This window comes from Salmo salar, chromosome ssa15 (genome assembly GCF_905237065.1).
Source record: "Salmo salar chromosome ssa15, Ssal_v3.1, whole genome shotgun sequence".
Classification (NCBI taxonomy): Eukaryota; Metazoa; Chordata; class Actinopteri; order Salmoniformes; family Salmonidae; genus Salmo; species Salmo salar.
This window is the reverse complement of record NC_059456.1, coordinates 8,590,000-8,602,345: the sequence shown is the minus strand read 5'-3', so window position 1 is coordinate 8,602,345 and position 12,346 is coordinate 8,590,000. Positions and strand designations below refer to the sequence as shown.

General features: G+C 43.4%; 1 protein-coding gene across 12 annotated transcripts in view; it reads left to right on the top strand.

The window, feature by feature from the left end:
• Positions 1–12,346, top strand: part of LOC106570934 (zinc finger RNA-binding protein) — a 48,111-nt gene that overhangs the window by 22,359 nt on the left and 13,406 nt on the right. For 8 of the 12 annotated variants that reach the window (XR_006759124.1, XM_045695437.1, XM_014143528.2 and 5 more), the window contains exons 8-13: positions 399–599; positions 1,243–1,525; positions 7,186–7,376; positions 10,433–10,552; positions 11,070–11,230; positions 12,272–12,346. The exon at positions 12,272–12,346 is cut by the window's right edge. Coding sequence is in view for 11 of the 12 variants with exons in the window: in XM_045695437.1 (XP_045551393.1) it covers positions 399–599; positions 1,243–1,525; positions 7,186–7,376; positions 10,433–10,552; positions 11,070–11,230; positions 12,272–12,346 (1,031 nt within the window). In the remaining variant the exon portion in view is untranslated. The remainder of the gene's footprint in view (positions 1–398; positions 600–1,242; positions 1,526–7,185; positions 7,377–10,432; positions 10,553–11,069; positions 11,231–12,271) is intronic. The other 4 variants (XM_014143535.2, XM_014143533.2, XM_045695438.1 and 1 more) reach the window with 1 other exon arrangement.

Below are 12,346 nucleotides of genomic sequence, written 5' to 3'. Positions count from 1 at the left end.
CTCTGTCCCTCTCTAGCTAATAATTTACTTTTTAACGTATCATTATTTGGTTACATTGTCTCAATGAGGCCACTAGGCTAGAAATAGGAGCAAAGTGCAATGGTCAGGTCACTCTGAGGGAGACGTCAGCTTAATGTCCAAACGCCAGTCACCTATTGACGTCCTGTAACGGTGGATTAAAGTGAGCAAAAATAAATCCATCTACTTCCTTTTTGAGTGTTACAACTCCTTTTTGTAAGTTTTTCTTAGTAAGCCCTTCATGATTTTTTTTTTTGTCATTGTTGAACACCCCTCCTTTCCATTGTGTGCTGAAGCGTGAAGGTCCACTTGAACTCTGAGCTATAAAATGATCTAGAGGAACATGATTTTTTTTATACGTCTCCCTGTCCTCCACCCAGACCTACAAGGAACACCTGGAGGGCCAGAAGCACAAGAAGAAGGAGGTGGCCCTGAAAGTCTCCCAGAGCAGCAGCAGTAGTAGTAGTGGTGGAGGCTCAGCCCGGGGGACTCAGAACCAGCTCCGCTGTGAGCTCTGTGATGTCTCCTGTACCGGGGCTGATGCGTACGCTGCACACATCAGAGGGGCGAAACACCAGAAGGTAGGCTACCTGATTTTTAAAAAAATGCTTGTATAAAGCAGTTGTCAAAGTGCTTTACATTTTACCTAGACCCAAAGAACCAGACTCTGAGGGGAGTTCCAGAAATACTGAGTCCTAGTACTTGGCTTTACTTAGACACCAACAATACCAGACAGCTATCTGCATAATGGGGCAAAAACTCCTATCAAATACTCCCAGACCTCAGGGCCAGTCTGGGGGGTGCGGGGGCTTATGGGAGAAGGAACCGCATGCTGTTTGGTCACCCAATGAGCACTCGAAGCTATAAAGACATCACTCATCTGGTCATGTTCCCTTGCTCAGACGTTGCATTGTTTCAACCAATGGTAGCTCGCAACGCCATCGACTGTGCAGTCTGGCACCCTCATTGCTGAAACATGATGTGATGAGCTCCATTAAAATAACCTGTCCAGGCGTTGTTAAGATCTGGCATGTTTCAGAAACGTCTGGAAACTCATTTCATTTTTTAAACCACTGGGGTTGTACATCAGGCATGTTTTGTGCTGAAGTCCACTGAAAAGCTTTACGTTCAAAAAATATATATTTTCCAGGATTTCTCTAAAACGTTTAAGGCCCACTGGTTGAGAAGTACTACTAAAAATGTATCTTGTTCCCCTGTGTAAAGGTGGTGAAACTCCACACCAAGCTGGGGAAGCCCATCCCCTCTACAGAACCCAGTGTAGTGACCCAGACCCCTACGTCAACCACGGCCGCTCCCTCCAAGACCCCTGCTTCCTCTTCCTCCACCCTCACAGGCTCCACATCCAACTCTTCCTACCTGAAATCGGTCAACGTTGTCAGCCAGGGTGGGGCTGGGATAGGCAAGGGTCCAACCGTCAACAGCCTATCAGCAGCCAATGCCACCACAGCTGTCAAGAAGGTCAACACCCCCAAGATCAACTTTGTTGGTAAGAAGGGGCTGTCGTGTTTTTATATTTCTGTTAGATATCTATTTTTTTTTTTAAAGATATGTATCTATCTATATCTCGAAGTACTGAAAGACTTCGATAGGATATTATAAAATAATTATATGACCGTTTTGCCCGCTACTGAAATAAGCTTTTCAATGTGGAACATGGTCCCTGATGAAATTCTAATGACAAGGGGCTTAGTCTGCGATAGGTTAGTCTGGTGCTGTGTTCTGTGTTGGCAGTAGGGCTTCCCCGACAAAAAAATAAATATTGGTCGACCGAGAGTCTGTTCTTTTAACCAATTGATTGGTCTACATTTTTAAACCTCTATTTTTCCATAGACACACCCTATGTGTAACGGGCGTCGTATAGCGGGGACCAAGGCGCAGCGTGTTGACTGCTCATATTTGTATTTTAATGAAAACGAACACTTTGACAAAAGAAACAAAACGACAGCCAACAGTTCTGTCAGGTTACATAAACGAAACAGAAAACAACTACCCACACAAACCAAGTGGGGAGAAAGGCTGCCTAAGTATGGCTTCCAATCAGAGACAACGATAGACACCTGCCTCTGATTGGAAACCATACTCGGCCAAAACACCAAAACAAATAGAATGCCCACCCCCTGACCCCAACTAAACACCCCCTGAGCCCAACTAAACAGCTCTCTTAGGTCAGAGCGTGACACTGTTTTAATAAAATCAACTATATGTAGGCTACTGAACTTGTCTGTTGCTTTAAGCGCTTTGCTCAAATCATTTAAGACACACAAATTACTAACGGGGGAAGCCAGAACCTCCCCTCCTCCCTCCGCTGCTGGCCTTCGCAGATTCTACCGTTATGCTCCTGAAGTTACCGGTAACAGGCTACACCAGCGATCGGCAACCTTTTCCATTTGGCGCGCCGAGTTTATCTTACCGTTTCTACTGATCTGCGTGCCAGCTGTGATTTTTCATTTACAGATTTTTGTAGAATAGTTTTAATTTAAGTCTTCATATCTCAATCATTGTCACGTGTTTAATCAATATGATATGAAAATTATACTTTTAGATTTGTAGCTTCCATTGCCAATATGTCGAAATGGCCGACATAAAGCCAACAAATAAAAACATTGCAGCCTGCAGGTAGAAAATATTCTGATTAAAAAATTTTTTTTTACAAAATCCTATAAATCACATTGTGTACGAGTGGCCTGTCTGCTACGAACTGAAACATTGTATCAACTATTAACTTGGTTCCGACCTGAAGTTTGCACAAACTTGCAACATTGTATAAAATATTCTAGACCCCTCGGTTTCCCTCGCCAGTAATCTCCAGACAGACACACAGCTGCACAAGGGCTAAGAAGTAATCAGGTAGGCCTATTTTATGACGTTTCCACCGGCTCAGAGCATGACATTTGTCCCCCCCCCAACCCCCTCTTTCATGCTAAGTGTTTATCGAATGGGAGCGTGCTGGACAGATTGTTCAAATGGGCTACTTTGAGGAACTGTCATTCTAAATGGATGTCAAAAAGAGACTTTGTTTACTTCCTGTTTTGAGAAGCTCCACAGTGAGTTAAGCCAATCAGAATTAGTATCAGACACTAACCTGTAGGCCAGGTAGCCTGGGCCTACTGCTAATGATAATCGGGTGTCCTTGCTCAAGATTGACAGGTCCGCTTCAAACGAAAGACAATGAATAAATTGACAACACGGAAATGGAACACAACTTTTTGTTTAGTTTTTTGGTGTAGCCTAGGTTAGTGCGCTCTGCGAACAACGTGTCCACTCTGACAACGACAAGACTGATATAATAATATATTGAATGCATTAACAGAAATGACCGTAAACTTTTGTAGGTTATAAATTATGGTAATTAATGTGAAATGTACTGCTGGTGTCATCCTCACGGCCTCCACAATGGATTAGTCCAATCAGTGTCTCGTGTGCCTTTTTTTTTTTATTATTTGCATATATTTACCACTTCTCGACTTGGAAAATAATCGGTCGACCAACAGCCCATCGACCAAACGGTTGGCTAAATTGAGGTTAGCCATAGTTGGCAGTCCATGCTAAATGAGGAGACAGATCACTGCTAGTTTGAGGTTAAAACCAGGCCAACCTGAGGTCGGGTCAACTAAGGCCAGAATTCAGACAGATTGTTCTGACAGGAGTTCTCCTCTCTTTCACGCTGATTATCTCTGTCTATTATCGTCGGTCGGTCTCTGTCTGTCTTTATAACCATGTTATTACCACCTTGTTTGTTAATTTGACGTGGTTTCACAATGTTTTCTCTCCTTTTTATTCTTGGATTTATGACCATTTCAAACTGAGTTGTAGGTAAGAGTCCTATCAGATGTACCAAAAATGCATATAATTGATTTCTCATGCTTTATCTATTGGAGGAATTTATAAACTATTTGTATGCAATGACTGGACATCAAGTTTCTTGCTATACCACGGCTGTCAGGTGGATGGATTATCTTGGCAAAGGAGAAATGCTCACTAACAGGAATGTAAACACATTTTGTGAATGTAGCTTTTTTTTTTGTGCATATTGAACATTTCAGAGATTAAATTTTTATTTCAGCTCATGAGTCATTGGACTGTCACTTTACATTTTGCATTTTATATATTTCTTCAGTGTAGAACATGCTATTACAGTGTGAATTACAATTACATTTTTGTTTTCAGATAATCATGCATTTACATCCCAATAGGGCCTCTTTTGAAACTGCTCTTGACCCAAACTAAACTCAGCAAATAAAGAAACGTCCTCTCACTGTCAACTGAGTTTATTTTCAGCAAACTTAACATGTGTAAATATTTGTATGAACATAAGATTCAACAACTTAGACAAACTGAACAAGTTCCACAGACATTTGACTAACAGAAATTGAATAATGTCTCCCTGAACAAAGGGGGTGTCAAAATCAAAAGTAACAGTCAGTATCTTGTGTGGCCATCAGCTGCATTAAGTACTGCAGTGCATCTCCTCCTTATGGACTGCACAAGATTTGCTGTGAGATGTTGCCCCACTCTTCCACCAAGGCACTTGCAAGTTCCCGGACATTTCTGGGGGGAATGGCCCTAGCCCTCACCCTCTGATCCAACAGGTCCCAGACATACTCAATGGGATTGAGATCCAGGCTCTTCACTGGCCATGGCAGAACACTGGCATTCCTGTCTTGCAGGAAATCACGCACAGAACAAGCAGTATGGCTGGTGGCATTGTCATGCTGGAGGGTCATGTCAGGATGAGCCTGCAGGAAGGGTACCACATGAGGGAGGAGGATGTCTTCCCTGTAACGCACAGCGTTGCGATTGCCTGCAATGACAACAAGCTCAGTCCGATGATGCTGTGACACACCTCCCCAGACCATGACGGACCCTCCACCTCCAAATTGATCCCGCTCCAGAGTACAGGCCTCGGTGTAACGCTCATTCCTTCGACGATAAACGTGGATCCGACCATCACCCCTGGTGTGACAAAACAGCGACTCATCAGTGAAGAGCACTTTTTGCCAATCCTGTCTGGTCCAGCAATGATGGGTTTGTGCCCATAGGTGACGTTGTTGCTGTGATGTCTGGTGAGGACCTGCCTTACAACAGGCCTACAAGCCCTCAGTCCAGTCTCTCTCAGCCTATTGTGGACAGTCTTCACACTGATGGAGGGATTGTGCGTTCCTGGTGTTACTCGGGCAGTTGTTGTTGCCATCCTGTACCTGTCCCGCAGGTGTGATGTTCGGATGTACCGATCCTGTGCAGATGTTGTTACACGTGGTCTGCCACTGCAAGAACGATGAGCTGTCCGTCCTGTCTCCCTGTAGCGCTGTCTTAGGCGTCTCGCAGTACGGACATTGCAATTTATTGCCCTAGCTAAACCTGCAGTCCTCATGTCTCCTTGCAGCATGCCTAAGGCACGTTCATGCAGATGAGCAGGGACCCTGGGCGTCTTTCTTTTGATGTCTTTCAGTCAGTAGAAAGGCCTCTTTAGTGTCCTAAGTTTTCATAACTGTGACCTTAATTGCCTACCGTCTGTAAGCTGTTTGTGTCTTAACGACCGTTCCACAGATGCTTGTTCATTAACTGTTTATGGTTCATTGAACGAGCATGGGAAACAGTGTTTAAACCCTTTACAATGAAGATCTGTTAAGTTATTTGGGGGGGGATTTTTACGAATTACCCTTGAAAGACAGGGTCCTGAAAAAGGGACGTTTTTTTCTCTTTTTTTGCTGAATTTAACTAGCCCTGACTTCACCAAGCAGACAACGCTGTAATCTTAACAATCGCAAGCATTCCCATACCTTTTCACTAAGCAACTACTGACTTACGGCTGAAAAGCCATATGTTCTGGTAGAGGATAGCTCTCTGACAGGAATAGAAAAACATACGGCTGAAAAGCCATATGTTCTGGTAGAGGATAGCTCTCTGACAGGAATAGAAAAACATATGGCTGAAAAGCCACATGTTCTGGTAGAGGATAGCTCTCTGACAGGAATAGAAAAACATACGGCTGAAAAGCCACATGTTCTGGTAGAGGATAGCTCTCTGACAGGAATAGAAAAACATACGGCTGAAAAGCCATATGTTCTGGTAGAGGATAGCTCTCTGACAGGAATAGAAAAACATACGGCTGAAAAGCCATATGTTCTGGTAGAGGATAGCTCTCTGACAGGAATAGAAAAACATACGGCTGAAAAGCCATATGTTCTGGTAGAGGATAGCTCTCTGACAGGAATAGAAAAACATACGGCTGAAAAGCCAGATGTTCTGATAGAGGATAGCTCTCTGACAGGAATAGAAAAACATATGTCTGAAAAGCCACATGTTCTGGTAGAGGATAGCTCTCTGACAGGAATAGAAAAACATACGGCTGAAAAGCCACATGTTCTGGTAGAGAATAGCTCTCTGACAGGAATAGAAAAACATACGGCTGAAAAGCCACATGTTCTGGTAGAGGATAGCTCTCTGACAGGAATAGAAAAACATACGGCTGAAAAGCCATATGTTCTGGTAGAGGATAGCTCTCTGACAGGAATAGAAAAACATATGGCTGAAAACCCATATGTTCTGGTAGCTATCCTAGCTCTCTGACAGGAATAGATTACAATTTACGATCTAGTTGCTTCTTAATAAACAATATAGGCTTTCATCTGGGTCATTCAACTTCAAAGCACCAGAAAGAGGCTTCGACGCCAATCTCAGATTATTCTGAAATCGTTTCTGTAGTTAGTAACCAACACGATTTTAGCTTTCTTGAAATATCATTTGATCTCTGAGAAATTAAACTAATTGATTGTACCCAAATTAGCTTTTTTTTTTATTTTTTTTATTTTTATATAGGCTGTAGATAAAATGTAGTACCCAATGTCTGATTGTTGGGTGCGATGCAAAGTTTGGTCCAAAACAAATATTGGGTACTGTATTTATTGAATACCTGAATCCTCTAAATTAAAATAGCCAATTTGGGTGCAATCAATTATCTTAATTTAACTTAAATTAAATCATTCTAAATGTTTCAGGAATGCTAACTAAAAACTATTTCAAAACAATCTGAGATGGTGGGTGTCATGGTATTGCTGAAATTGATATGGAATGACTTCTGTTCCCTGTAAAGCTACAAGTCATTTGGTTGTTCTCATTCTGGAATTCTTCTTCTTCTTCTCCCAGGAGGAAACAAGCTTCAGACTACTGGGAAAGTGACAGAGGAAGCCAAGGTGGAGGCATCCAAACCTCCTCTGCCCTCATTGGTCCCCCAGGTTCAGGAGTCCAAGAACGAGTCTTCTGATTCCCTGTCTGCGTCCACCCTGGCTGCCCTGCAGAGTGATGTGCAGCCTGTTGGACATGACTATGTGGAAGAGGTACTGTTGACATCTAGAACACACAGGACACCTGAATGACTGACGGGTGTAGTAGAATGTCCTATTTAAAACACAGCAGACGCTTATTAGAGACGTGCTTCTATTTCTCTAATGCAAACACCTTTTGCTCATTTGCATAATTAATTGTTTAATTCTAGCATTTAAATCAATTTCTTAATTTCCTGCACTATCATTTACACATGTTTTTTTGTCTTAGTATTACTCTACAAAAAAAAAAGAATAATAAATAAGAACTTTAATAATAGTTATTCTCTTACTGTGCATTTTAGGCAGTTCTTACTTTCGTCACTAGAGTGCGATCGACCGCTTTCTGGTGGTCTGTACGGAAATGTTTGCCGTTGCCCGGCTATTAAAATGGACAGGTGGCTATTTGAAACTCCCGGTTTTTAAAGTTTTATGGTATTTCTTATGTTCTGGTGCCATTTGGTCAATTTAGAGGAATGGATATTTTTAATTTTTTTTATTATTATTTCTGGGTGACTTATTTGTGCTTCCCATGACTGTTTTTGTATTTTGTGTGTGCGCACACAAGTTGTGGACACCCCTTCAAATGAGTGGATTCGGCTATTTTAGCCACATCCGCTGCTGACAGGTGTATAAAATCAAGCACACAACCATGCAGTCTCCATAGACAAACATTGGCAGTAGAATGGCCTTACTGAAGAGCTCAACTTGGCACTGTCATAGGATGCCACCTTTTCCAACAAGTCAGTTTGTCAAATTTCTGCCCTGCTAGAGCTGCCCCCGGTCAACTGTAAGTGCTGTTATTGTGAAGTGGAAACGTCTAGGAGCAACAACACCTCTGCTGCAAAGTGGTAGGCCACACAAGCTCACAGAACGGGACCGCCGATGCGCGTAGAGTGTAAAAAAAAAATTGTCTGTCCCCGGTTGCCTTTGGAAGCAACGTTAGCACAACACCTTTTCGCCAAGAGCTTCATGAAATGGGTTTCCAAGATCACCACGTGCAATGTCAAGCGTCAGCTGGAGTGGTGTAAAGCTCGTCGCCATTTGGAGGGCCCTTTCCTGTTTCAGGTTTGTAGAGATGTGTGTGTGTGTGGAAGAACTTGCCTGGTAACTCGCCTGCACAGCAGTGGCAGTCAGTGCGGTTTTAAGATGGGGGGACAATATTACAGCCAGCATGTTGGATGATTCTCATTCATATTCCATTCACCCAGTTCAATGTAACATCGATAGGTTCAGGCTACTACATGATACTAGAATGTTCCCTATACCCATCATGAGGTTGCTACAACCTAGCCTATGAATGAAAGATTACAACGTAGGTGCACCCCTCAGGTCGAGAAATTTGAGGTGACAGACGGCATCTAGCGGATCTAGGATGTAATCCGAAGGCCAACCGTAGCAAACGAGAGTTTCTATTGGACAAATTCGGGTACCGTATGTTTATCCCCTTTCTGTTCTGTTTGCTTCCGTTTTTAAACGTTTTTCAACAGAATCGGCGGATTGAATACACCATTGATCACGCGTAAACACAGTTCACTTTCATAGCAGCCACGTTGTTTTCCTTCTCGCATCTATGCACTCTCCTCCTCTCACCTTTTCCCTTCGCTTGTGGACTTCAATGAACAACACATCAGCTGTATGTTACCAACGAGAAAAACCTTTCCAAGCCAAACCGCTACATACAGCCTACATCATTGTCACCATATTAGATAACATAACGTCATAGTCAACATAGCTAATAGAACTTATGTGTTAGTAAACCCGCTACAATCATGCAGTAACGTTAGTGTACAGTCGGTAGGCAGTTTAGCACTTACACCGGCTGGCCCCGGTGGCCATAAAAGCCTTACCTTGACTCTGGAAGAGTTCCAGTGTTGTGTTGGGAAAGTCATGGCCAGCTAGCTAACATAGCATCCCTCTGTTTGAGCAGGGTGTTTCAGTAGGTTAAACTAGCTAGCTGCATTTGCTAGCTAAGTCATGAAAATGGGGGGGAAATAGACTCTTGCTTCTCCATTTGTTTGAAGAAATGTATTTGTTAAACTGTCTCTCGCTGAGTCAACTACTCACCACATTTTATGCAATGCTAGCTGTAGCTTATGCTTTCTGTACTAGATTAATTCTTTTAACTTTTGATTGGGTGGACAACATGTCAGTTCATGCTGCAAGAGCTCTGATAGGTTGGAGGACGTCCTCCGGAAGTTGTCATAATTAGTGTGTAAGTCTATGGAAGAGGGTGAGAACCATGAGCCTCCTAGGTTTTGAATTGAAGTCAATGTACCCAGAGGAGGATGTAAACTATCTGTCCTCCGGCTACACCATGGTGCTACCCTACAGAGTGCTGCTGAGGTTAAGGTAGACCTTTACAAAACAGTGTATTTTAAACAATTATTTGGTGACGTGATTATATTTAGTTTAATTTGGGGTGGCAAGTGGCCGAAAGGTTGGTAGATCGAATCCCTGAGCTGACACGGTAAAAATCTGTCGTTCTGCCCTTGAACAAGGCAGTTAACCCACTCTTCCTAGGCCATCATTATAAATAATAATTTCTTTAACTGACGTGCCTAGTTAAAGGTTAAATAAAGGGGAAAAAATGTGTGTGAAATTCACTGAGGATGGTCCTCCTCTGAGGAGTCTCCACTGCTGCACAGAGCCCTGACCTCAACCCCCATCGAACACCTTTTTGGGAGGAATTCTAACAGACTACGAGCCAGGCCTAATCGCCCAACATCACTAATGTTCTTGTGGCTAAACGGAAGCAAGTCCCTGCAGCAATGTTCCAACATCTAGTGGAAAGCCTTCCCTGAAGAGTGGAGTCTGTTATAGCAGCAAAGGGGGTGGCCCAACTCCATATTAATGCTCTTGTTTTTGGAATCCGATGTTTGAAGAGCAGGTGTCCACATACTTTTGGTCGTGTGTGGATAGAATTTTTCTTTTTTGGGGGTGGGTTTGTATACAGGGCACATTTTGAATAAGAGACCAAGGTCTTCACTGTTGAATAATGAAAGCATTATCTGAAACATGACTGACTTCTATAGCCATCTTTTAAAAACAAATGTATTTCCTACCTGTAGGTGCGTAACGATGAAGGCAAGGTGATCCGTTTCCACTGTAAGCTGTGTGAATGCAGCTTCAACGATCCCAACGCCAAAGAGATGCATCTGAAGGGCAGGAGACACCGCCTGCAGTACAAGGTTAGTGGAGTCACTTTTTTATTTATTTTTTAAACAGGTCGACTCTGTTGGCCACGGTCATGAAACCACAAGTGTTTGGATATAGTCAGTCAGTCACATGGGTATTTGAAGGTGTGCCTGTTTGTCCAGGTCATTTCTGGACAGTTCTGACCAATTTCGGAGTACCCTTTTTTGGCTAGAGTTCTTTTTAACGTCTCATTTGAGGGCTTCACCTGTATCAGAGCTGAGATCAAATCCAATTTTATTCGTCACATGCTTACAGTGCATTCGAAAAGTATAAATACATTAAAAAACACCACCTCCCTTGAACTTAGCCGACGCTGCTGTTCTGTCCTGCCGATGCATAGCAAAATAATAAAAAGTTTAGCCACGACTCCGTAAAACAGGATATTACTGTTCTTCAGGTCCCGTTGCTAGGATGGTCTCGAAACGGAGCTCATTAATTGGTCAGGAGCCCCTTAAACGGTTGCTATGCAACGCAGCGCCGTTCTCAACATCACGTTTCTTCCCCCTGTAGAAAAAGGTGAACCCGGAGCTGCAGGTGGAGGTAAAGCCCTCTATCAGAGCCAGGAAGATCCAGGAAGACAAGATGAGGAAACAGATGCAGAAGGAAGAATACTGGAGGAGGAGAGAAGAGGAGGAGAGATGGAGGATGGAGATGAGGTACGGCGAGATGGGGTAGGGGACACGTCACTAAAGCCTGTCGCTTCCCAGTTGAAACCTTTCGCACTTATATTATGACAAAATTGTGCCTTTTTTTTTTTTCGTCGTTCGACAGGTTTTTTTTTTTCTGTCTGTTTGTGAACACAATTTTGAAAGTGTAAAATTCGATAGCAGAAGTATACCCCCCCTTCGGTGATCAGTCAACAGTACTACTCCTAGTAGGAGTGGATAGCAGAAGTATACCCCCCCCTCGGTGATCAGTCAACAGTACTACTCCTAGTAGGAGTGGATAGCAGAAGTATAACCCCCCTCGTGATCAGTCAACAGTACTACTCCTAGTAGGAGTGGATAGCAGAAGTATAACCCCCCTCGGTGATCAGTCAACAGTACTACTCCTAGTAGGAGTGGATAGCAGAAGTATAACCCCCCTCGGTGATCAGTCAACAGTACTACTCCTAGTAGGAGTGGATAGCAGAAGTATACCCCCCCTCGGTGATCAGTCAACAGTACTACTCCTAGTAGGAGTGGATAGCAGAAGTATACCCCCCCTCGGTGATCAGTCAACAGTACTACTCCTAGTAGGAGTGGGAACAGGAAGATTTTGTCATTCAACGAGACGCGACTAGTTTTCACTTGAGAAATACTGCAATCAACATTTTTTATGTAAAATTGCGCGAAATATTTATTTATTCTGAGTATTTAGGAGGAAGTGCTACTGGGTATGTTGCTACGGCGTCTCAAGAGGGACCAACAGTACTATTGCAGCCTTCTCGTTTTTCCAGCGCCGGTCTTTAAGGGAGTATGTGAGGCGTGAACGTTTGCGTCTCCTAGCCCAACCTAGTATACAGGGCCCCAACCTAGTATACAGGGCCCCAACCTAGTATACGGGCGCACAGATGAACCTCACTAAGAAACCTCCCTAGCTAGCCCTCGCTTATGTTAACTGAGTGAACACTGAAGAGGGAAAGGCGGAGAAACTCTATTGACTCTCTCTGTCTCTGTCTGTCTGTCTCTCTCTCTCTGTCTCTCTCTCTCTGTGTGTGTGTGTCGCTCTAGACGTTATGAGGAGGAGATGTACTGGCGTTGTATGGAGGAGCAGCACCACTGGGACGAGAGACGTGGGGGGCCCAG